The following is a 27193-nucleotide window of genomic DNA, read 5'->3' as shown; positions in this document are numbered from 1 at the left end:
CAGTAAAATAGATACTTCAGGAATTACTTTGACAGAGAATGCATGCTGAAATTTTGATTTGCTTCCCACCCTACCTCAGATGAAAGATGTGCTTCATATGAAGGCTGCACTGTGGATGAATGTGTTGTGTGGTGCAGCACAACACACAGTTGAGAACAGCCCTACTTTAATCTCTTGTCCTTTCCTAGCTGATTTCTACCCATTCCCTGGGAAAAAAAATCGACAAACAAAGGATCTTCGGCCAGAGGTTTTTGTTGGCCACTTTTCTTGATTGATAGTGATCTCCATGTAGCTGAGCAAGGAGTTAATTTTACTTATCTGTACCTAGATAGGAGAACTGGCATGTCGGACATATGGGTAAGTGATGCTGACTGTCTTTTTTTAACAGTTCTATAAGAAATCAAGGCCCTGGTGTTATGCTAATGATTTTGTAATGTTTCACAGGGTGAGCGCTTAAGCCATGCTGTGGGCTGTGCTTTTGCAGCATGTTTGGAAAGGAAGCAGAAACGTGAGAAGGAATGTAATGTTACTGCCACTTTTGATGCCAATCGAACCACCTTCACCAGGGAAGGTTCCTTCAGAGTAATCTCAGCCACTGAGCAAGCAGAGTGTGAAGAAATTATGAAACAGATACAGGACACCAAGAAAGGTAAAGAAGCAACATAACGAGATGGTAAAGGGAGGTGGGACGAAAAAGGAGTAATTCTTCCACCAGCTGCAACAATGTCATGCTTAATGATAACTTGTAGACAAGAAGAATGTACTACAACAAACACAAAAATGTATAACATAGCTTTTATATCTATGTCATCTCCTAGAACAAACTTCCCAGTTTCTACCATGACCCAAATATGGTCTGAAGTATTTTTCCCATTCCCTTATGAGGATGATTCCAGAATGAAAAATGTGTAACAAGCTTCTTCAAACTTCTAAATGTGCTACTCTTTTTCTTTTGACATGGAAGGTTTGTCTGATTGTTTCTCATTAGTCTACTTATATTTTTTGAATTTTCCCTCTTTCAATGCATTGATTCTCTTTACTGAATTCTGAAAGTATTTTAACTATGATTGGATCACAATTCATGTGGGGATTTTGTGTGTTAAAGCTGCTATATATAGTGTGTAAATATTCTATTCATTAGCCATTGTTCCTGTAATTTCTCAGTCTTAACATAGCCAACTCGTGCTCTGACTGTCAGAGTTGGTATTTTAAGACCCTGGCTTCAGATTGAAACAAATCACATTCAGTTCTATCATTTTGAAATTGCTCTTCACTGAAGGGTCCTTAACTACAGCTTTATTAATTAGTAAAGTCATAGAGCACCGAAGCACAGAAAAAGAGCCCTTCTGCCCATCTTGTCTGTTATTCTACCTTGTCCCATTGACCCACACTGACCACACCTTTCTACAGGCCTCCCATCTATGTATTATTCCAAACTTCTCACTTCCTCTTGTTCCACACTTGCACCACCATGAGCGAAAAAGTTCTTGCTGAAGTTTCTCTTAAATATTTCACATTCTAATCTTAACCTTTGACCTCCAGATCTAGTTTCATCTAAACTCATTGAAAATAGCCTGCTTGCATTAACCCTACCTATACTTCTCATAATTTTGTATACTTCATTCAAATCTCCCACATTCTCCCACGCTCCATGGAACTTGCTCAACTTTTCCCTATTACTCGGATCCTCAACTTTTCTTTTCAATCTTACTGATATCATTCCTGTATGTAGTTGTCCAGAACTGCACAGAACACTCCAAATTTGGTCTCACCAATGTCTTGTACAACTTCAACATAACATCCCAACTCCTGTAACAATATTTTGATTTATGAAGGCCAATGTGACAAGAACATTCTTTATGACCCGATATTCGTGTGATACCACTTTCAAGGAATTGTGGATCAGTATACCTAAATCCTTCTGTTCTACCATATTCTTCAGTACCCGACTGTTCTACCATATTCCTCAGTACCCTACTGTTCACTGTGAAATTCCTCTTCTGATTTGTCCTCCCAAAGTGTAACGCCTCACACTTGTCTACATTAAATTCCATCTGGCATTTTCCAGCTGGTGCAGATCCCACTGCAAGCTATGATATCTTTCCCAATCTTGTCATCATCCGTAAATCTGTAGATCCAGTTTGCCACATCATCATCCAGATCGTTGTTGATATAGATGACAAACAACAATGAACCCAGCACCAATCCCTGTGGCATGCTGTTAGTCACAGGCCTCCTGGCAGAGAGGCAACTATCTGCTACCACTCTCTGGCTTCTCCCGTGAATCCAAAGTTGAATCCAATTTATTCTCTCATCCTGAATGCTAAGTGACTGAAACTTCTTGACCAGCCTCTGATGCAGGACTTTCAGTAAAGTCCCTTCAGTTACTAATCTTTTCTCAACACACAAAACTTCATCTATGATAGCTTATTCCATAGTTCATTACCTAAATACTGACTGAGAAAGTTATTTGTATACACAATAGCAATGTGGCAGGAAAATTTATAAATTGGCTTACCCAGTCTATATGCAGAGTACTTTCCCAAACCACCTAACTCGTGGCCCTTCCCCCATGCACATGCACTCAGTTAAAGTCTAGCATATTGTCCTATGGACAAGCACATGTATATGTTGGTGGAATGGTTAATTTACTTGCAGGAGCATTAGAGGTACATAGCATCAGATAAGCAGCATTCACAAGAAAAACAAATTAGCATAAATTATACACAGTTTTCATGAGAAAACACAGATTAAAAAAGTCTATTTTATTGCAAAGTGATCAAGGTGTTGCTAAACTGTTGTGATTAGGCTTTTGATGGTTGGTTTACACCTGATTTAGTGTTACCCTTGTTTAACTAATCCCACATTACCACAACAGTTTGCATCTCACAAAACTGTTTTTTGGCTTTACTCAAGCCCATTATATTTTACTGATTTCCCAATTGACTTACACTAAAGGCCTTTATGAAATAATAGGTACCTGTCAATATCCCAGGAAAAGAGGTCGAAAGAAAAGGATAAAAATAAAGGCATTTTAAAAAGGTCTGTTTTTTGAAAAGTAATTTCTGGATGGGTTGCAGGTTTTCAAATCTGTTTGTAATTTAGCATTTATCTGAAACTTCACATTTTGACTGAGTGAAATGGGGGTTCGGATGACAGCTTGTAGCCTATAGAAATGCACTTGTATAATAACTTCAAAAGGGAAACATTGGTGGTGGAAAACAAAAATAATACTTGGGAAAATTACTCAGCAGATTTTTTAAAAAAAGAGTCCATATTCTTCTTTAAGGACATACATGCTGGATTAACTGAAGTTCCCTAATAAATTATCTTGAAGATTCTAGATTGTTTAATGTCATTTTCAGTACACAAGTATAAAGGAGAATGAAATAATTGTTATTCCAGATCTGATGCAGCATGAAAAAAATCAAAATAAAATAAAAACACAATAATAATAATAAAACATTTAAGATAGCTTTTATACATCAATTTATACATCAATACATCATTATGTATGTAATGGTAACTCTGTACACAGGAATGTCTTTACATAAGGTAACTCTGACAGGAAATTATGAAGTAATGGTGGTTGGAGGTGTGGAGAGGTAGGTTTGTGGGTAGAGGTGTTGAGCACCCTGACTGCTTGGGGAAAATAACTGTTTTTGAGTCTGGTTGTGCTAGCATGGATGCTACATTATCTACATCCTGGTGGGAGTGGAACAAACAGTCCATGAGCAGGGTGGGTGGCGTCCTACACTATGTAATTGGCCCTTTTCTGGCAGCTTTCTGTATATATGTCCTTGATGGCAGGTAAGCTGATGCCAGTGATGACCCATCCTGCCCACTGTAGTGCAGTTTCTGTACCATGCTTGTTAGGATGCTCTCTACTACACATCTATAGAATGACATACGTTTTGATGTGCATTGTCTAGCTTTCTTCAGCCTCCTCAGGAAGTAGTGGTGATGGTGAGCTTTTTTGATTGTGTGAATGTATTATGAGGCCATGAGACATTGTGGATTGTGCACTCGTGGGAGTTTGATTCTGCTCACAGTTTCCACTGCTGTGCCAGTGAAGTAAAGAAGGGTGTGAGTAGTGTGAGTTCTTTTGAAGTCGATAAACATCTTCTTTGTTTTGTTGATATTGAGGAAGAGGTTATTTGCCTGGCATTGGGTTTTGAGCTCTTCTACCTCCTCTCTGAAGGCCACCTAATCGTTGTTGGTGATGATCCCCATCACTGTCATGTCATTTGTGAATTTGACAATGTGATTACTTGGGTGTTTAGTTGTGCAGTTATATGTGAGCAGTGTATAGCAATCCATTCAGCACACAGCCTAACTATCTAAGGTCTGTTGATTAGGAAGTCCAACACCCCAGTTGCACAGTCATGTATTTAGAGTGTGGAGTGGGAGTTTGTTCACCAAGGACTGTGGGACAATAGTGCTAAATGCCAAACTGAAATCCAAAACCAGCATTCTAATGCAAGTGCCCTTGTTTCCCAGGTGTGTCAGGGCCAGGCATCTGTCGTAGAATAGGTCTGTTGGTACGTTTGTTCATATTGGTGAGTACCCAATATGGCAAGAATAGCGTTTTGATATATGCCATTACCAGCCATTCGAAACACTTCATGCTGATTGGTGTCAGTGCCACTGGAAGGTAGTCATTTAGTTCGGAAGGCGTAGTGTTCTTTGGTATAGGGATGATGGTGGCTGATTTGAAGCATGTGGGGACAGCAGCCTAGATGAGTGAACTGTTGACGATGTCTGTGAAGACCTCACTGAGCTGGTGTGTGTACTCACTGCGTATTTAGCCTGGGATGTTGTCAGACCTGCTGCCTTAAGGTGGTTGACTTCATGTCTGCTGCTGTTACAGATGGTGGCTCCTCACCTGGGAGTTGGGTAACTTTCATGGTTGGTGTTGTGTTGCATGCCCCCAAGTGTGTGTAAAATGCTTAGAACATCAGGGATAGAGACAGCACTGTTTTTCCTTTTATAGTCGGTAATACCCTCGATGCACGGGTCACATATGTCAAAGATCATTATCAGACAGATGTTGCTGAATTTTTTGAGCATAGGTGGTCTTAACCCTCTTGATGCATAAAATGACGTTTCTGCTGGCTGCTTGGAGAGCTGTTCTGCCATCAGGCTTGAAGGCAGCATCCTGGTGTGCATTCAGCCAGGGCTTATGGTTGGTTTGCAAGATGACCGTCCTTGAGATAACATCATTGTCTACACACTTACTGATGTAGTAGATAACAGATGGAGCATATTTCTTGATGAATGTGTCTTCTCCTTTTGTAGCAGCCTCCTTAAACACCTGTCAGGTAGTCTGTTCAAAGCAATCCTGAAGCATGGAGGTTGAGCAATTTTTGAGCACTTCTTTGTGAATTAATCATAATATCTATCTCCTGAAGAGTTCTTTGAAATACCACATAATAATCTTGAGAGTATACAATGTACTGGGTATGTTAATCAAAATGGCTTCCTTGTTTTGTTAAGAGTAGGAATGCTTCTTTGTATGGTAAGTGCTTTCTCTCGCAGTTGTTTAGCTTTAGACTTGCTGATATCGGGATTGTATTCATTTGTTGACCAATGGGGAATGTTATTTTGTCTTGTGAGGCTGGGAGCTGGGGGGTTTTCGCCGTCTTTTCAGGGGAGTTGGGAAGAAGACGCCGAGGAGGTGGATGTGCGCTGCACTGCTCGGTTGACCACTGGGGGTGGTCCCAGGTGCAAGGACGTGGAGGTTGGAGGAAAGTGACGAGGGGTCGAATGGTTCGATGGTTGAGCTCCAACGATGTGCACTAAACTGACTGAACTTTGATAAGTTGGCGCCTTTTACTTTATTTTCTTTTCCTTCATATATATTGTATTGCATAGTACTCTTTTAGTTTTAGTAAGATCTTTAAAATGTATTCCATAACGGCATCTGGTGTGAATTAGATATGATGTGTGTGCGCACAGCATAAACATGATTCTCACAGCACCTGCGTGTATGGGAAGTGGGGTTGGTGATTGGCTGGATTTCCTTTTCCCTTAGACATATACCAGTCTGTTGGGTAAGTGTTACAAGAGCAACAATGATTGTAGAGCTGGTGACTGGATGGATATGAAATTGCAAAATGGAAGCAGAGAATGGTGGTCAAAAGAAGTATGCAATGATGTATCCATATCCATTGGGACAGAGACAGCACGGTTTTTCCTTTTATAGTCAATAATGCCCTTGTTGCCCAGTCACATATGCCAAGGATCATTATCGGACAGATGTTGCTGAATTTTTTGAGTGTAGGCAGTCTTAGCCCTCTTGATGCACGTGAGAGAATAGGACCAATCAAGTGTGATGCACGTGAGAGAATAGGACCAATCAAGTGTGACAGTGGAAAAGTGTGTGTATGGAACCGGAGCATAAGAGCTTAAGAAATTGGAGCAGGAGTAGGCCATCAGGCCCATCGATCCTGCCCTGCCATTCAATAAGATCATGACTGATCTGTCCGTAAATTCAGCTCCATCTACCTGCCTTTTCCCCATAACCCTTAATTCCTCTACTATGTAAAAATCTATCTAACTGGATCTTTAATATATTTAATGAAGAAGCCTCAACTGCTTCCCTGGGTAGAGAATTCCACAGATTCACCACTCTCTGGGAAAAACAGTTTCTCCTCTTCTCCGTCCTAAATCTTCTCCCCTGTACCACACGGTAGGCTTATTCAGAAAGTCAGGAGGCATGGGATCCAGGGAAGTTTGGCCAGGTGGATTCAGATTTGGCTTGCCTGCAGAAAGCAGAGGGTCGTGGTGAAGGGAGTACATTCGGATTGGAGGGTTGTGATTAGTGGTGTCCCACAAGGATCGGTTCTGGTACCTTTACTTTTCATGATTTTTATTAACGACCTGGATGTGGGGCTAGAAGGGTGGGTTGGCAAGTTTGCAGACAACACAAAGGTTGGTGGTGTTGTGGATAATGTTGTTGAATATTGCAGAGAGATATTGATAGGATGCAGAAGTGGGCTGAGAAGTGGCAGATGGACTTCAACCTGGAGAAGTGTGAGGTGGTACACTTTGGAAGGACAAACTCCAAGGCAGAGTACAAAGTAAATGATAGTACACTTGGGAGTGCAGGAGTAGAGGGATCTGGGGGTACATGTCCACAGGTCCCTGAAAGTTGCCTCACAGGTAGATAGGGTAGTTAAGAAAGCTTATGGAGTGTTAACTTTCATAAGTCGAGGGATAGAGTTTAAGAGTTGCGGGGTAATGATGCAACTCTATAAAACTCTAGTTAGGCCACTTGGAGTACTGTGTCTAGTTCTGGTCGCCTCACTATAAGAAGAATGTGGAAGCATTGGAAAGGGTACAGAGGAGATTTACCAGGATGCTGCCTGGTTTAGAGAGTATGCATTATGATCTGAGATTAAGGGAGCTAGGGCTTTACTCTCTGGAGAGAAGGAGGATGAGAAGAGACATGGTAGAGGTATACAAGATATTAAGAGGAATAGATAGAGTGGACAGCCAGCACCTCTTCCCCAGGGCACCACTGCTCAATACAAGAGGACATGGCTTTAAGGTAAGGGGAAGAAAGTTCAAGGGGGATATTAGAGGAAGGTTTTTTACTCAGAAAGTGGTTGGTGTGTGGAATGCACTGCCTGAGTCAGTGGTGGAGGCAGATACACTAGTGAAATTTAAGAGACTACTAGACAGGTATATGGAGGAATTTAAGATGGAGGGTTATATGGGAGGTAGGGTTTAAGGGTCGGCACAACATTGTGGGCTAAAGGGCCTGAATTGTGCTGTATTGTTCTATGTTCTATGAATCTTGAGGCAATGTCCCATAGTTCTAGTCTCACCTACCAATGGAAACAGCTTTCCTACTTCTATCTTATCTATCCCTTTCAAAATTTTGTATGTTTCTATAAGATCCCCTCTCATTCTTCTGAACTTCAGACAGTATAGTCCCAGGCAACTCAATCTCTCCTCATAGGTTAACCCCTTCATCCCTGGAATCAACCTTGTGAACCTCCTCTGCACTGCCTCCAAAACCAGTATATCCTTCCTCAAGTATGGTGACCAGAACTGCACACAGTACTCCAGGTATGGCCTCACCAGTACCCTGTATAGTTGCAGCATGATCTCTCTGCTCTTGAATTCAATCCCTCTAGCAATGAAGGCCAACATTCTATTTGCCTTCTTAATAACCTGTTCTATATGCAAGCCAACTTTTTGTGATTCATGAACAAGCACTCCCAAGTCCCTCTGCACGACAGCATGCTGCAGACTTTCACCATTTAAATAATAATCTTCTCTCCTATTATTCCTTCCAAAGTGGATGATCTCGCATTTACCTACGTTGTATTCCATCTGCCAGACCTTGGCCCACTCACTTAACCTATCTATATCCCTCTGCAGACTCTCCATATCCTCTGTACAATTTGCTTTTCCATTCGGTTTAGTGTCATCAGCAAATTTTGCTATACTACACTCAGTCCCCTCTTCCAAATCATCAATGTAATTGGTAAACAGCTGCGGGCCCAGCAATGACCCCTGCGGCACCCCACTCACCACTGACTGCCAACTGGAGAAACACCCATTTATACCAACTCCCTGCCTTCTATCGGTTAATCAATCCACTATCCATGCAAATACACTTCCTCCGACTCCATGCATCTGAATTTTATTTATAAGTCTCTTGTGCGGCACCTTATCGAACGCCTTCTAGACATCCATCTGTTCCCCTCTATCTACTGCACTCATTATGTCCTCAAAGAACTCCAGTAAATTTGTTAAATAGGACCTGCCCTTTCTGAATCCAAGCTGCGTCTGTCAAATGAAACCACTCCTTTCTAAATGTCTCGCTATTTCTTCCTTAATGACAGCTTCAAGCATTTCCTGACTACAGATGTTAGGCTAACTGGCCTATAGTTGCCCGTCTTTTGCCTATATCCATTTTTAAAAAGTGGAGTGACATTTTTTGTCTTCCAGTCCGCCGGGACCTGCCCAGAGTCTAGAGAGTTTTGGTAAATTATTACCAACATGTCTGCTATAACCTCTGCCAATTCCCTCAGCACCTGTCCTCCACACAAAATAGTCGTTCAATGCCTCAGCCATTTCCTTATCACCCAATATCAATTTCCCCTTCTCGTCTTCCAGGGGATCTACGTTGACTTTAGCCACCCTCTTCCACTTTTTCCAAGAAGTTTTCCCAATCCTCCAGTCTCCCGCTACTCTTTGCGACTTTGTACACAAGCTTTTAATTTGATATTTTCTTTTATTTCTTTAGTTATCCAAGGCTGGCTCTCCCCACACTTACTGTCCATACTTTTGACTGGAATATACTTTTGTTGAACACTGGGAAAAATCTCTTTGAAAGTATTCCACTGTTCTTCAACTGTCCTACCAAATAGCCTGTGCTCCCAATCCACATTAGCCAACTCCACCCTCATCCTGTTGTAGTCTCCCATGTTCAAGCATAATACACTAGTTTTAGATCTAACTATTCCATCCTCCACCTGAATGCAAAATTTAATCATACTAAGATCACTCTTTCCAAGAGGATCCCTGACTACAAGATCGTTAATTTTATCTGTTTCATTGCACAGGACTAGATCTAAGATGGCTTTTTCCCTTGTAGATTCACTAACATGCTGCTCAGGAAAGCTCTCAGGGATGCATTCTATGAAGTCCTCAAGTCTCCCTTGACCAACCTGATTCACCCAATCTATGTGGAAGTTAAAATCCCCCATGACAACTGCCGTTCCGTTCTTACAAGCCTCAGTTATTTCTTGGTTAATTGCCTCTGCCACTGCAATATATTTATTAGGTGGCCTATAGACAACTCCCACCAGTGTTTTATTTTCCCTTTACTTTTCTTAATCTGTACCCAGATGGATTCAACATTCTGCTCCATAAATCTTATATCATCTCTCACAGAGGTACTTAATGAATACTTTGCTTCAGTATTCACTACGGAAAAGGATCTCGAAGATTGTAGGGATGACTTACAGTGGATTGAAAAGCTTGAGCATGTGGTGGTGACATCTGTCGGTCTCGAGACACCATGGATCTGTGCCTGGAGTTTCCAGGGCGCAGGCCTGGGCAGGGTTGTATGGGAGACCGGCAGTTGCCCAAGCCGCAGGCCTTCCCCTCTCCACGCCACCGATGTTGTCCAAGGGAAGGGCACTAGGACCCATGCAGCTTGGCACCAGTGACGTCGCAGAGCAATGTGTTAAGTGCCTTGCTCAAGGACACAAACGCGCTGCCTCAAATGGGGCTCGAACCAGAGACCTTCAGGTTACTATTCTGATGCCTTGCCCACTAGGCCATGCGCCAACACAAGCATGTAGATATTAAGAAAGAGGATGTGCTGGAGCTCTTGGAAAGCATCAAGTTGGATAAGTCACTGGAACCAGACGAGATGTACCCCAGGCTACTGTGGGAGGCGAGGGAAGAGATTGCTGAGCCTCTAATGATGATCTTTGCGTCATCAGTGCGGACGGGAGAGATTTCAGAGGATTGGAGTTTTGCAGATATTCCCTTATTTTAAGAAAAGGAGTAGATATAGTCCAGGAAATTATAGACCTGTGAGTTTTACTTCAGTGGTTGGTAAGTTGAAGGAGAAGATCCTGAGAGGCAGGATTTATGAGCATTTGGAGAGGCATAATATGATTAGGAATAATCAGCATGGCTTTGTCAAAGGCAGGTCATGCCTTGTGAGCCTGATTGAATTTTTTGAGGATGTGACTAAACACATTGATGAAGGTAGAGCAGTAGATTGTATGGATTTCAGCAAGGCATTTGACAAAGTACCTCATCCAAGGCTTATTGAGAAAGTAATTGAGAAAGGCTTGGGAACCAAGGGGACATTGCTTTGTGGATCCAGAATTGGCTTGCCCACGAGAGGCAAAGAGTGGTTGTAGATGGGTCATATTCTGCATAGAAGTCGGTGACCAGTGTTGTGCCTCAGGGATCTGTTCTGGGACTCCTACTCTTCGTGATTTTTATAAGTGACCTGGATGAAGAAGTGGAGGGATGGGTTAGTAAATTTGCTGATGACACAAAGTTTGGGGGTGTTGTGGATAGTATGGAGGGCTGTCAGAGGTGACAGCGGGACATTGAAATGATGCAAAACTGGGCTGAGAAGTGGCAGATGATGTTCAACCCAGATAAGTGTGAGGTGGATCATTTTGGTAGATCAAATATGATGGCAGGTTATAGTGTTAATGGTAAGACTCTTGGCAGTGTGGACGATCAGAGGGTCTTGAGGTCCGAATCCATAAGACAGTCAAAGCTGCTGTGCAGGTTGACTCTGTGGTTAAGAAGGCATACAGTGCATTGGCCTTCATCAATTGGGGGATTGAGTTCAGGAGCCGAGAGGTAATGTTGCAACTATATAAGACCCTGTTCAGAACCCACTTGGAGTACTGTGCTCAGTTCTGGTCGTCTCACTACAGGAAGGATGTGGAAACCGTAGAAAGGGTGCAGAAGTGACTTACAAGGATATTGCCTGGATTGGGGAGCATGCCTTATGAGAATAGGTTGAATGAACTTGGCCTTTTCTCCTTGGAGTGATGGAGGTTGAAAAGTATTTAAAATGTTGAGTGGCATTGATCATGTCAGGGCTGAAATGGGCCAGCATGAGGGGGCACCGTTTTAAGGTGCATGGATATAAGTACAGAGGAGATGTCAGGGGTAAGTTACTTATGCAGAAAGTGGTGAGTGCATGGAATGGGCTGCTGGCGACGGTGGTGGAGGCGGATACAACAGGGTCTTTTAAGAGACTCCTGGATAGGTACATGGAACTTAGGAAAATAGAGGGCTATGGGTAACCCAAGATAATTTCTGAGGTAAGGACATGTTTGGCACAGCTTTGTGGGCCAAAGAGACTGTATTGTGCTGTAGGATTTTATGTTTCTATCCATGTGAAGCCTATAGGCTGCTTTTTACTATATAATTACAGGTTGCTTTGGCAAGTAAGGTGAAAATAAATCCAAAGAGTTTCTACAGTTATATTAATAGCAAAAGGATAGTGAGGGCTAAAATTGGTCCCTTAGAGAATCATAGTGGACAGCTATGTGCGGAGCCAAAAGAGATGGGGGAGATTTTGAATAATTTCTTTTCTTCTGTATTCACTAAGGCGAAGGATATTGAATTGTGTAAGGTAGGGGAAACAAGTAGGGTAGTTATGGAAACTATGATTATTAAAGAAGAGGAAGTACTGGCGCTTTTAAAGAATATAAAAGTGGATAAATCTCCGGATCCTGACAGGATATTCCCTAGGACCTTGAGGGAAGTTAGTGTAGGGGCACTGACAAAAATATTTCAAATGTCATTAGAGACGGGGCTGGTGCCAGAGGATTGGCTTATTGCTCATGTGGTTCCATTGTTTAAAAAGGGTTCTAAGAGTAAACCTAGCAATTATAGGCCTGTAAGTTTGACATCAGTGGTGAGTAAATTAATGGAAAGTATTCTTAGAGATAGTATATATAATTATCTGAATAGACAGTGTCTGATTAGGAACAGTCAGCATAGATTTTTGCGTGGAAGGTCATGTTTGACAAATCTTACTGAATTTTTTTGATATATTACTATAAACTGTACATAAATAGTGCAAACTAAAAAACTGGTTTTGTTTATGGACCGTTCAGAAATCAGATGGTGGAGGGGAAGAAGCGGTATCTGAATTGAATGTGGGTCAGATAATTGAGCATCAAATTCTTGACACAATACAGTGTAGTGAACAGCAAAGAATGTTGTAACAATATTTTGGAGGACATAATGGTCTGTATTTTAACCTGTACAGCTAGTGAAGGCTGTTGGATAAGAGCAGGGCATAGGTTAGCACCTGCACTTTGTAACAGAGAAGACGAAGATGAGCTGGAGGTCAGGTGCCAACCCATCTCATCCTTACTTCATGGACCCAGCACACACTGTAGGGGAAGTGCTCAGAGATCCTTTGTAAAGGAGCTGAATCAAATCATTGAGATAGAGCTGGTAACTATGATGTAAAAGGTGAGTGAGAGGTTTTAGCTCATTTACTAAATTCGGGTAGATGGATCTCGTCAGCCTGGGAAGGCAGTCCATCTAAGAGAGGGGAAACTCTGATTTCAAACCTCCGCTGCCTTGCGGCCATACCTACTCATGGGAAAGGCTTCGGGAATAAACCCTGAAGACAAATCCGGAGCTGGATTCCCTAAAGTAGTCCAATGTTGTCTTCAACCTCATTCTGGCAACTCCTGCGATGACACTGGTGCCAAACTGTATCGGACCTTGCCCTTCTCTTGGACAACATCAGCGTCATGGAGAGGGGAGACTTGCAGCATGGGCAACTGCCGGTCTTCCATACAACTTTGCCCAAGCCTGTGCCCTGGAGAGGACACTCCAGCAGACTTTCCAGGCACAGATCCATGGTCTCGCGAGACTAATAGATGCCACCACCACTTAAATTAGTGTGGGGTAATTAATATGGTCAGAGACTTTTAAACACAGTTAAAAAGATTGCTTACAGTTAGAATTGTCAAAAAGCCATCAGTATTGGCAAGGGCAGAGTGCTGTAATTCACTGAAGCCTTGTTGCATTTAGTGGTGTACTCAACTGGAGCTGCAAAGTAGAGTTCACACGGTGATCATGATATTGCCTAGGCTAGTGCACAGATACATCATGACAGGCAACATTTAATTCAGAAAAGTGGAAAAAGATGAAAGCAAGGACAGGTTACACCTGAACTTGAAAGGAACCAAAATCCTTGCAGGCCAGTTTGTTAGAGCAGTTGGGGAGTTTTAATTGATTAGTTTAAACTAATTTGTCAGATGATACAGCAGTTGGTGTGTAATTTGATGCAGTGTATATTGAGACTGTGAGAAAGGATAGTTCAAAGTAAATTTATTATCAAAGTACATGTCTATCACTATATACAGCTCTGAAATTCATTTTTGCAGGCATATTGAGTAAATCCAACAACCATAATAGAATCAATAAAGCACCACACAAACAGACAAACAACCAAATGTGCAAAAAATATCAAACTGCAAGTACAAAGTAAAAAGAAATAATACTCGTGAATAAATAAGCAATGGATATTGAGAATGACCTGCGTGGTAGTGATCCTTGCAGGCATTCACAGTAGATACAAAGAAACAAAGAACCTCTAAAAAGCTACACACAAGCAAAGACAAAGAACCAATGTGCAAACCAAGGCAAAATCTGCAACTACAAAAAAAAGTAATAATAACAATAAGTAATTTTTTAAAATATTGAGAACAAGAGTTGTAGAGTCCTTGAAAGTGAGTCCATAGGTTGACAAATTAGTTCAGTGTTGAGTGAAGTTATCCATGCTGGTTCAGGAGCTTGATAGTTGAAGGGCAGTAACTTACTGAACCTGCTGGAGTGGGTCCTGAAGCTTCTGTAGCAGCTTTCCACATGGCCGTAGTGAGAAGAGAGCATGGCCTGGATGGTGGGGTCTTTGATGATGGACACGGCTTTCTTGTGGGAGCACTTTTTTGTGTATGTGCTCAGTTTTTGGGAGGGCTTTTCCCACAATGGTCTGGGCTGTATCCACTATCTTTTAAAGGCTTTTCCTTTTTTGGGCATTATTGTTTCCATACCAGAACCTAATGCAAGCAGTCAGGATACTCTCCATTACACATCAAAACAAGTTTGTCAAAGTTTTGGGTCACATCCTGAATCTGAGCAAACTTCTAGAGAAGTAGAGGCCTTCTGTGTAATTGCTGGTCCCAGGACAGATCCTCTAAAATCGTAAGTCCAATGAATTTAAAGTTACTGACCCTCTCTAACTTTGATCCCCTAATGAGGACTGGCTCATTGACCTCTGGGTTCCTCCTCCTGTAGTCAATTAGCAGCTGTTTGGTTTTGCTCTTTGGATTTAAAGGTCGATGTGTTTGTTCTGCTTTTGAGTTTTTTTTTCCAGGGAGGGGGAATTTGGGGGTTGATGATATGCTATGATCCCAGTGCAGGTCGATAGGAGTAGGCAGTTTAAGTGGTTTGGTATGGGCCAAGTTGCCTGTTTCTGTGCTGTACTTCTCTGTGACTTGTTTCACCAAGGCTCCTAACACATTTGACTGTTGTTAAACTACTATCAGGAATACCTGCTGTTCCTAGGCAGTTGTTCGGGAAAATTGCTGTTAGTGGAATAGATTGAAGTATGTCTTTAAGTTCTCGGAGTGTGGGTTTAACAGTATGGAAAAATGAGGATAAAGTAAAAGTGAAGAATTGTGAAGGCGAGATTACGAAAGTTTCCAGAATAAATTTTAAAAAACAGTTTATAAAGGAATAAAAATGTAACTTCCAGGAACATGGAGTCAAAAATGAAATGGGTGATGAATACACGAGTGAAGGTGTTATATTTGAATGCACATATTATACAGAATAAGTAGATGATCTTGTTGCACAGTTAGAATTTGGCAGGTGTGATGCTGTGGTTGAAAGAAGATCATAGTTGGGAGCTTAACATCCAAGGATAAACATTGTATTGAAAGAACAGTCAGGTAGGAAGAAGGGGTGGGTGGCTCTGTTGGCTTAAAACAAATCAAATGCTTAGAAAGAAATGACAGAGGATCAGAAGATATAGAATCCTTGTGAGTAGAGTTAAGACACTTCAAAGGTAAAATGATTCTGATGGGAGTTACACAGTAGCCAGGATGTGGGGTAAGATGCGAGATAGAAAAGACCTATAAAAAGGGCAATGTTGCGTAAGTCTTGGGGGATTTAAATTTGTAGTTTTATTGGGGAAAATCAGGTTGGTTCTTAATCATGAAAGAAAGAATTTGTCAAATGCCTGCAAGATAGGTTTTTAAAGCTTATGGTTGGGCCCATCAAGGAAAAGGCAATGCTGGATTGGGTGCTGTGTATGTTCATAATTTGCTAGAAGGAGAAGAAAATCAGATGTACAGTACTGTAGTAATTTTATGTATTGCACTGTACTGCCACACAAAAAAAATTCTTCATGTGAGTGATGATAAACCTGATTCTGATATGGGCCTCGGCTGAGAGTGGGAAGAAGACAGGGAGAAAGGAATCATGGTTGGATGAAGGGGATGGAGTGGGAAGCACCAGAGAGACATTCTGTAATTATCAGTAAACCAATTGTTTGAAGCTGTTACCTCAGGGCTGGGTATATCTACACATGGAACCCCACCCCTCCCTGCCCTGGCACTCCTCCTCTGTCACTTGTCCCTCACCCGTCCTGCAGCACTCCATCCTCGCCAGTACTAATATCCTTTGCTCTACCAGATTTACAAACTCACCGTCCGCTCCATGTTGACAAATACAGTTCTATGCAAAAGTCTCAGGCACACTAGGGATGATGGCAGAACAGCAAAGGCTCAAGTTTCATAGATGCATCTCAAAGAAGTTATAGTTTTCTTAAGGGAGGATGAGGTGACTGTGGCTGACAAGGGAAGTCACAGATGGAATAAAAGCAAAAAAAAAGGGATACAATATAGCGAAAAATATTGGGAAGCTAGAGGATTCAGATTCAAGTTGAATTGTAATTCAAATATACATGAACACCCATGAATACAGCTTAACAAAACTGTGTTACTCCTGGGCCAAGGTGCTGAACACATTATCAACAGCAGAATGCACATAGTGCTCATATGAGATAGCAAGCACATACAATCACACAAAAAGAAGTCCATGACCCTGAGTCCATGAATGTTACAGTAGTTTGCAGTTGCACATAATACTTGTCTTGTCTTCTGCTAAATGAACACTAGGGAGCAGCACTGACTCCAGCTTGGATGCTGTTTCACACCCCACCTGGCATTCCAATGGAATGCAACAACTCCCAGTGGCCACACATTTTAATTCCACGTCCCATTCCCATTCTGATATGTCTATCCATGGCCTCTCTACTGTCAAAATGAATCCAAACTCAGGTTGGAGGAACACCACCTTATATACCGGCTGCGTAGCCTTCAACCTGATGGCATGAACATTGACTTCTCTAACTTCCGTTAATGACCCTCCTCCCCTTCTTACCCCATCCCTGACATATTTAGTTGCTTGCCGTTCTCCATCTCCCACTGGTGTTTCCCCCACCCCTCTCCTTTCTTTCTCCCGAGGCCTCCCATCCCATGGTGTTTCCCTTCTCCAGCTTGGTATCACTTGTACCAATCACCTTTCCAGCTCTTAGCTTCATTCCCCCCTCCCCCCACTACTTTCAAATCTCTTACTATCTTTCCTTTCAGTTAGTCCTGACGAAGGGTCTCGGCCCGAAATGTCGACAGTGCTTCTCCTATAGATGCTGCCTGGCCTGCTGTGTTCCACCAGCATTTTGTGTGTGTTGTTGTTTGAATTTCCAGCATCTGCAGATTTCCTCATGTTAACTCCAAAGCCTCTCTCCTGGGCAGCTGCAAACAAGTGACACCATGGCCTGAGGCTCAGTCCTCACCTCAACCAAGGCCATGCAGCTCCCCTATCATCTGCCAACACGTCAGTGAGTTAGACTTGCAACATTCCACATCAAAAATGTTCAACAGGGTCTTGCGATCTCAAGAAAAGCAACTGAGTCAATCACATGCTGTTAGACTGCACACCACCTTAGCTCACCAACCTCTTTGACGCAGGCATCAACATGATCCGCACCAAGCCCAACTCTTCCACCAACAAGCAATCCTCTGATGGGTAGAGTTGCAGCTCTCCAAGTTCTCAATGTCCCGTGATCATAAAAAATACATTTGCAAAAGACAGTAACATCTCTGGCCCCACAGAAGCTGCTGTGTGCCACCATCTTATAGGATTGGAAAGCTTTTAAAAAACAAAAGAAGGCAACTAAAAAATGCAAAAAGGAGAGAAAAGATGGAAGCTACCCAATAATTGAGGATACCAGAAGTTTTTTTTTCCAGATATATGGAGTAAAAGAGAGGCCAGAGTGGATGTAGAACCACTAGAAAATGACACTGGAGGTAATGGGGGCAAAGAGATGGTGGACAAAGTTGATAAGTATTTATGTCATTCTTCACTGAGAGGCACCAGGAGTAGGCCAAAAATTTGAGTGTTGGGGCAGAAGTGAGTGTAGTTGTTATTACTGAGGAGAAGGTACTTAGGAAGCTGCAAGGTAGATAAGTCACCTGGACCAGGTGGACTGCACCCCAGGTTCTGAAAGAGGTAGCTGAAGAGTTTGTGGAGGCATTAGTGGTGAGATTTCAAAAAGATTTTGGAATAGTTTTCAATTTACTGAATGGACTGAACTCTGATTTGGAAAAGAGAAAAAGTGGAGGTATGTGTTTCATGATAAACTCTCGGTGGTGCTCCGATATGGCAGTTTTGTTGAACTCGTGTTCCCCTAAATTTGAGTACCTAATGGTCAAATGCCATCCATTCTAATTTACCTAGGGAGTTCTCCATAATCCTGGTCACAGTTTACATACCATGAGCAGCTGACTATAATCATGTGCTTGAGATACTGCCTCCAAACAAGAAACATTCCATCCTGACTCATTTCAAATCATAGTCTTCCACCAGGATCTTTCACCAAGCTTGTTTGAAGAAAATACTGACCAATTACACACAGCAGTCCCAACACACTAGACCACTGTTATACTAAGATGAGGAATGCTTACCCAGGCCTCATTTCATTAAATTGGATTACTTGGCTGTTCTTCTCCTACCTGTGTATAGGCAGAGGCTAAAGAGCAAGGCTCCAGAGATTAGGACAACAAAGAGGTTGACGTGTGAGGCAGAGGAGCAGCTTTGGGATTGCTTCAAGTCACTGGACAGGGCTGTGTTCAGGGACTCATCTGTGGATCTGAATAAATAAACCATGGTTGTAATGGTCTTGATTAAATAAACAGTTGTAGTCAAATGTGTCCCCACAAAATCATTCGGTCTTCCCCATTCAGAATCCCTGGATGAACCATGAGATCCACAGTCTGCCAAGAACCAGATCAGAGGCATTCAAGTCTGGTGATGAAGTAAGTTATAAGAGGTGTAGGTACAATCTCTGGAAAGCCATCTCATGGGTGAAGTGGAAATTCTGGACTAGACTGGAATCAATGAAGGATGCTCTACAGTTGTGGCAGGACTTTGATGCTATCACCTTTTATAAAGTTAAACCAAGCGTCATAGGCAACAGTAAGGCTTCAATTCCTGGTGAGCACAAACCTTCTACGCTTGCTTTGACTGTCAAAACAGGAAGGAACCATCATGAAGTCCCACCTCCCCCAATGATTCTGTGATCTCAGTCTTTTGAGGCTGACGTGCAAGCAGCCTTCAGGTGGGAGAACCCATGAAAAGCATCTGACCCAGACAGGGTACCTGGCCAAATACTAAAAATTTGTGCTGATCAACTGACCGGAGTGTGTCACTGAGATCTTTGAATCACGCTTCAACCAGGCTTCAATGATACCAGTACCCAAGAAGAGTGTGGTAACCTGCCTCTATCACCCAGTAACATTTTCATCCATGAAGTGTTTTGAAAGGTTGGTGATGAAGCATATCATATAACCATATAACAACTACAGCACAGAAACAGGCCATCTTGGCCCTTCTAGTCCGTGCCGAAAGCAACTCCTGCCTGAAGAGCTCCAATTTACGTACTGGTGCAATAGGTCCACAGCAGATGCCATTTCATTAGCTTTTCACTAAACCATGGAACATCTTGACAGCACTGATGCATACATCAGGATACTTATTATCAACTACAGTTTAGCATTTAATACATTATCCCCTCAAAACTCTTAAGTTCCAAGATCTTGGCCTCAATACCTCCTTGTACAATTGGATCCTAAACTTCCTCAATTGCAAACCCCAGTCAGTTTGGATTTGCAACAATATCTCCTCCATGATCTCTATCAGCATAGGTGCACCACAAGGATGTGGGCTTCGCCCCCTGCTCTACTCGCTTTACACTTATGACTGTGTGGTTAAGCACAGCTCCAATGTATATTCAAGTTTGCTGACGACACCATTGTCATGGGCCGAATCAAAGATGGTGATGAATCGGCATACAGGAGGGAGATTAAATGTCTGGTTGAGTGGTGCCATAACAACAACTTCTCACTTGATGTCTGCAAGACTGAGGAGCTGATTGTTGACTTTAGGAGAAGGAAACCAGAAGACTGTGAATCAGTTCTTATTGGAGGATTAAAGGTAGAGAGGGTCAGAAACTTTAAATTCCTTAGTGTTATTATTTCAGGGAATCTGTCCTGGGCTCAGCATATAAGTGGAATTATGAAGAAAGTACAGCAACGCCTCTACTTCCTTAGGAGTTTGCAGAGATTTGGCATGACATCTAAAACTGATAAACTTCTATTGAAGTGTGGTTGCATCACAGCCTAATATGGAAACACCAATTCTCTTGAATGGAAAATCCTACAAAAAGTAGTGGATATGGCCCAGTCCGTCACAGGAAAAACTCTCACAACATTGTGGGCTGAAGGGCCTGTAATGTGCTGTAGATTTCTATGTATGTTTCTATGTTTTAACCATTGAGCACATCTACATGAAATGCTGTTGCAGAAAGGCAGCATCAGGGACCCCCACCACCCAGGACATGCTCTCTTCTCACTTCTGCCAAAAGGAAGGCGGTATGGGAGGCTTAGGATTCACATCAGGAGATTCAAGAACAGTTATTACCCCTCAACCAACAGGCTCCTGAACCAAAGCGGTATAACTTCACTTGACCCATCATTGAAATATTCTCACAACCAATAGACTCACTTTCAAGGACTCTTGTTCTCTGTAATTATTATTATCATTTGTGTCTTTTTGTATTTGCAGTTTGTTGTCTCCTGAACTTGGTTTGAACATCCTAGCTGGGCGATCTTTCATTGATTCTGATGCAGGTTATTGTTCTATAGATTTATCGAGTATGCCCACAAGAAAATGAATCTCAGGGTCGTATGTGGTGACATATGTGTACTTTGATAATATTACTTTGAAGTTTGAGTCCATTATGACTATTAATTGACTAGTGGAGTTCTGAGGGGCTGATTTTGGGTCTCCTCTTTTCATGTTATATGTCTTTCTTTCTAAATCTTTTTATTAATATTAATAATATGGACAGAATACAGATGATATATTGATAAAAAAATTACCAACATACACATTCCATTACATATGAAAAAAAAACATACATAATAGTTACAATATAAATGAGTTTACCAAGACATAAGCCATAAGATATATGTATGGACATAGTAAATCTAAATATTTCATAATGTATAATATAAAAAAAACAGAAAAAAGAAAGAAAAAAAACAAAAAAATTTATATAATGCAAAACTAACTAATCTAATCTAATAACTATAACTAATAAGTAATATAAAAGAAAAAAAAACAAACAAAAGAGAAGGAAAAAAAAAGTGGGCTGTTTATAATATCTCACAAAAATAAGTATTCATCAATGCCGTCACTTCCGGTCCTCTCAAAATACATAAGCTAAAAGCTGGGAAATCAAATGTACTTGGCACAGGGTCATATTACATTATATGAAAATGTTGAATAAATGGTCTCCATAACTTTTCAAATTTAATAGAAGTCTCAAAAGTACCACTTCTAAGTTTTTCTAAATTTAAACATAACATAGTTTGAGAGAACCAATTAAATACAGTGGGAGGATCAATTTCTTTCCAATTCAACAATATAGATCTTCTAGCCATCAGAGTTAGAAATGCAATCATTCGACGGGCTGAAGAAGATAAATGCTGTGAATCTAACATTGGTAAACCAAAAATTGCAGTAATAGGATGAGGTTGTAAATCAATATTCAAAACCGCAGATATAATATCAAAAATATCTTTCCAATATTTCTCCAAAAATGAACACGACCAAAACATGTGAGTTAAAGACGCAATTTCAGAATGACATCTATCACAAATAGGACTTATATGAGAGTAAAAATGAGCTAATTTATCCTTGGACATATGGGCCCTATGTACAACCTTAAATTGTATTAGTGAATGTTTGGCACATAACGATGATGTATTAACTAATTGAAGAATTCTATCTCAATTCTCACTAGAAATACTAAAACTCTCTTTCCCAATCCTGTTTAGTCTTATAAAGGGGCTCTGAACGTATCTTCATAATTATATTATAAAGTTTTGAAATAAGCCCTTTTTGAAAAGGGTCTAATTCAAATAAACTCTCCAAAGTATCTGAAGGCACAAAATTTGGAAACGTAGAGAGTACAGAACTTAAAAAATGTCTAATCTGTAAATATCTAAAAAAATGAAATCTGTTATATCTGTTATATCTGTTGGATAATTGTTCAAAAGACATGAAACAATTATCTAAAAATAAATCAGAAAATCTTAGTAATCCCTTAGTTTTCCAAGCTGAATAAGCTTGATCTATAATGGAAGGGTGAAAAAAACAATTAGATACAATAGGACTATTTAAAACGAATTGAGTCAACCCAAAAAATCTCCGAAATTGAAACCATATACGCAATGTATGTTTAACTATCGGGTTGTCAATTCGTTTCGGCAATTTAGAAAGAGCAAAAGGGAGAGAGGTCCCTAAAATAGAACCCAAAGTATAAGCTGATACCGATTTAGTTTCTAAACTCACCCAACAAGGGCCAAAAGATCCACCCCCATCTTTCAACCAGCATAACAAATATCTAATATTAACTGCCCAATAGTAAAATCTGAAATTAGGTAATGCTAACCCGCCTTCCTTTTTTGTCTTCTGTAAATATGTTTTACCTAACCTGGGATTTTATACTGCCATATATATGAAGAAATTTTAGAGTCAACATTAGTAAAAAAAGATTTCGGGATAAAAATTGGTATCGCTTGAAAAATATATAAAAACTTAGGTAAAATAACCATCTTAATAGCATTAATCCTACCTATTAGAGATAGAGACAAAGGTGACCACTTAGTAAACAAACCTTTAATCTGATCAATTAAGGGTAAAAAATTAAATCCAAACAAATCTTTATGGTTCTTTGTGATTTTGATCCCTAAATAAGTAAAAGAGTCATTAACTAATTTAAAGGGTAAATTTCCATAAATTGGGACCCGTTTATTTAATGGAAACAATTCACTTTTATTAAGATTTAACTTATACCCAGAAAACTCACTAAATTGAGCCAATAATGATAAAACTGCTGGAATGGATTTCTCCGGGTTAGAAATGAATAGTAATAAATCATCTGCATACAAAGATAACTTATGAATATCTGTCCCACGATTAATACCCAAAATATCCTGTGATTGTCTGATGGCAATTGCCAAAGGTTCTAAGGCAATGTTAAATAGTAATGGACTAAGAGGACATCCCTGTCTAGTGCCCCGAAATAGGCGAAAAAAGGGAGATCTTTGATTATTGGTAATCACTGAGGCTACTGGAGTATGATAAATCAATTTAATCCATGATATAAATATCGGACAAAAATTAAACTTCTCCAACACCTTAAATAAGTAAGGCCATTCAACTCTGTCAAATGCTTTCTCCGCATCTAATGAAATCACGCATTCTGAAGTATCATGTGAGGGAGTATAAACAATATTCAACAATCTCCTAATGTTAAAAAAAGAATAACGATTTTTAATAAAGCCAGTTTGATCATCTGAAATAATTTTGGGTAATACCTTCTCCAATCTAGATGCCAGTAACTTAGAAAAAATCTTGGAGTCTACATTCAATAAAGATATAGGTCTATAAGAAGCACAATTAGTAGGGTCTTTATCTTTCTTCAATATTAGAGAAATGGAAGCTCTATAAAAAGATTGTGGCAAATTCCCTAATCTAATGGCCTCCTCAAAAACCTTACCTAACCAAGGGGAAAGAGTAGCGGAAAAAAATTTAAAAAATTCAACTGTATAACCATCTGGACCCGGTGCTTTCCCAGAATTCATTGAGGAAATAGCCCCTTTAATTTCTACATCCGTAATAGGAGTATCCAATATCAAAAGATCATCAGATGATAACCTTGGAAAATTTAATTTCCCCAGAAAATCAGACATGGTATTATAATCTTGAGGAAATTCAGATTGATACAGGGAGGTATAGAAATCTTGAAATGCCTTATTTATCTCATCATGATTAACTGTCAGATTCCCATTCTGCTGACCAATCTTAGTGATTTGACGTTTAACCAGAGCATTCTTCAATTGACTAGCTAACAGTTTACCAGATTTATCACTATGTATATAAAAATCAGATTTAGTTTTCATTAATTGATTTTCAATCGAGGATGTAAGTAATAAACTATGTTCCATTTGAAGTTCAACCCTTTGTTTGTAAAGCTCCTTACTAGGAGCAATCGAATATTTCTTATCAATCTCTTTAATTTTATCAACCAATAAAAGAGTTTCCATCTTGATACGTTTCCTCAAACCAACAGAATAAGAAATAATCTGTCCACGTATATAAGCTTTAAAAGTGTCCCAAAGTGTTCCGCAGGAAATATCATCTGTAGAATTAGTTGAGAAGAAGAAGTCGATCTGCTCCTCCATAAATTTAATAAAGTCAGAGTCTTGTAACAAGGTAGAGTCAAATCGCCATTGTCTAGCATTAAAAGCTGTATCCGTAAGTTTCATAGAAAGTAATAACGGAGCATGATCAGAGATAGCTATGATATCATAGTTACAACCGATTACCAATGGAATAAAACAAGAGTCTACAAAAAAATAATCAATTCTTGAATAAGAGTGATGAACATGTGAGAAAAAAGAAAACTCTTTGTCATTAGAATGCCAAAATCTCCAAGCATCAAAAACTCCATTGTCAGTCAAAAAAGAGTTAATACAAGTGGCCAACTTATTAGGTAAAGTCTGAATAGATAAAGATTTATCCATCAGAGGATTTAAACAACAATTAAAGTCACCACCCATTATTAACTTATATTCGTTTAGATTGGGTAAAGAAGTAAATAAAGACTTAAAAAAGTCAGGACAATCCACATTTGGAGCATAAACATTAACCAAAGCAACCTTTTTATTACAAAGTAAACCCGTAATTAACAAAAATCTGCCATTCGGATCCGAAAAAATATCATGTTGAACAAATGAAATAGAGGAGTCAATAAAAATTGGAACTCCTTTTACTTTAGCATTCGAATTTGCATGATACTGTTGACCCTGCCAAAATCTAAAAAAACGAAATTTGTCCTCCCTGCTCACATGAGTTTCTTGTACAAAAATGATATGAGCATTAAGTCTTTGGAATACTTTGAAAATCTTCTTTCGTTTAATTGGATGATTTAAACCATTAGTATTCCAAGACACAAAATTAATGGTCTGAGCCATAATTCTATAATCAACCCTTTGGTATAGAAAGGGTTAACCAACTTATAAACTCATGCACCCGGAAGAGGAACAAAAGTAGTGAGAAGACCCGGAAGTGATGACAACACAGACATATTTGAAGTTCAAAAACAGCCTGAATAAAAAAACTAACACAAACTAGTACAAAAAAAATAGAATTAGAAAACAGACCATCCCCCCACCCCCCGAGAAAAAGAGAAAAAGCCAAAATATGACTTAAAAAGAGAAAAAGTAAGACTAATCCTACCCCCATGTCAGCTGAAGAACACTCCATATAAAAAGGATATATATAAAAGAATCACCCCGACTTTAAAAATAAAATCGCTATAATAAAAACCATATTTCTAAGTATAGTTAGTTGTAAAAAGAATAAAAATATAATCACTAAAAACAATTATAACTCGGGCTCTGGCCCAGACAAAACAAAAAATATTTAAGCTAAGATAAGCGATGCCTTGTCTGGAAGAAACACGAAAAATATAAACATAATGCCATCTTAAGCAAAACCAAAAATCTTTTCCAAAAAACCACCATCTTAATCAAGGAAAAATTTACCTTCAAAGAATTAAAAATATACCTTCGAGGAAACAAAGTTAATAGACAAGTATGTAGTTAAATGATTAAAGTGTATAAGGCAAAACAATTAACATGACGCAAACACACTTTAACTTGAGTATAAAGTGTAGGATGAACCTACACCAATAACCAGATTATAATTCTGGTTTAAGAGATCGAGAACCATCTTATACGATCAGAATCATTCATTTATTAAAGACTGGTGTCTGTAGCAGTAGGGAAGTTCTCCTCCAGATATTTTCTCACTTCTGAAGTTGAAAGGAAAACTTGTCGTGGAGCATTCGACGGACAAATTCGAAGCTTCGCAGGGTATAGAAGCGCAGGTTTCAGATTTTTCTCATAACATTCAGCCATCAACGGTTTAAAAAGAAGCCTTCTTTTTAAAAGATCTGAACTAAAATCTTCGATCAGGCGGAAGCAGAATTCTTTGATTTTAATCATTCCTGCCCGACGAGCTGCTCTTATAACTTGTTCTTTGTCATGTACATAATGGAACCGGACAATTATCACCGAAGGTTTGTCTGTAACACTCGGTGATCGACGCCGAATTCTATGTGCCCGATCCAATAAAGGGGGGTTATTCGGGAAAATTGTCGGAAACGCTTCTTTTAAAAGTTGAGCAAAATATTTCGAAGGGTCATCTTTTTCTATGCCGTCTGGAAGACCAAGTATACGTACGTTCTGTCTTCAGGAACGATTCTCAAAATCGTCACTCTTGGCTTTAAGGGCTTCCATCAGCTTAATGGTCAAAATTAAATCCTGTTGCAGTTTTCCAATAGTCAAATCTCGCTTCCGAGCTTCTTCTTGCAGAGACGTAATAAGAGCTTGTTGCTGTTTAATTACTAAATCCGTCTTAACCATGTACTCTTGAAAAGCCCTTATATCTTCTTTAAAAAATTGTTGTAGTTCAGCAAATTTTTGATTCAAAACCTCCATAAACAATTCAAAAGTTAATGGTGTTTGTTGTGTCGGAGCCTGCTTTTTTCCGTTACCATTCGGATTACGTCCGGGATCCCGTCCCTTAGACCTGAGAGACATTTCTGTTTGCATATCATCAAAAGTTCACAACAAACGCTTGGCAGTAAATCCAACAAAAAAGAATAAAGAAACTTTCGGTATAGGTAAAAATACGCTGAATAAGGGTGATCAAAGGTTAAAAAAAGTAAAAGTTATGGAGCGAATCCAAAACGGTACTCACTCCATGAGCGTCTCCAGCTGAACCTCATGTTATATGTCAATAATTTGAATTATGGAATTGACGGCTTTGTGGTCAAGTTTGTGGATAATATAAAGATAGGTGGAGGAGCGGATAGAGTTGGAAGCAAGAAGTCTACCAAGAAGCTTGTGCAGATTAGGAGAATTGGCAAAGAAGTGGCAAATGGAATATAGTGCAGGGAAGT

At 40.0% G+C, this 27193-nt stretch overlaps 1 protein-coding gene across 8 annotated transcripts in view; it reads left to right on the top strand.

Annotated features, from left to right (window-relative positions):
• numb (NUMB endocytic adaptor protein) overlaps positions 1-27193 on the top strand; it is a 279062-nt gene that overhangs the window by 212773 nt on the left and 39096 nt on the right. For all 8 annotated transcript variants that reach the window (XM_059951811.1, XM_059951802.1, XM_059951794.1 and 5 more), the window contains one exon: positions 445-649. In XM_059951811.1, the coding sequence (XP_059807794.1) occupies positions 445-649 (205 nt within the window). The remainder of the gene's footprint in view (positions 1-444; positions 650-27193) is intronic.

Source organism: Hypanus sabinus, chromosome 2 (genome assembly GCF_030144855.1).
Source record: "Hypanus sabinus isolate sHypSab1 chromosome 2, sHypSab1.hap1, whole genome shotgun sequence".
NCBI classification, from domain to species: domain Eukaryota; kingdom Metazoa; phylum Chordata; class Chondrichthyes; order Myliobatiformes; family Dasyatidae; genus Hypanus; species Hypanus sabinus.
Note: the sequence above shows the minus strand (reverse complement) of the source record. Positions and strands in the feature narration are given on the sequence as shown.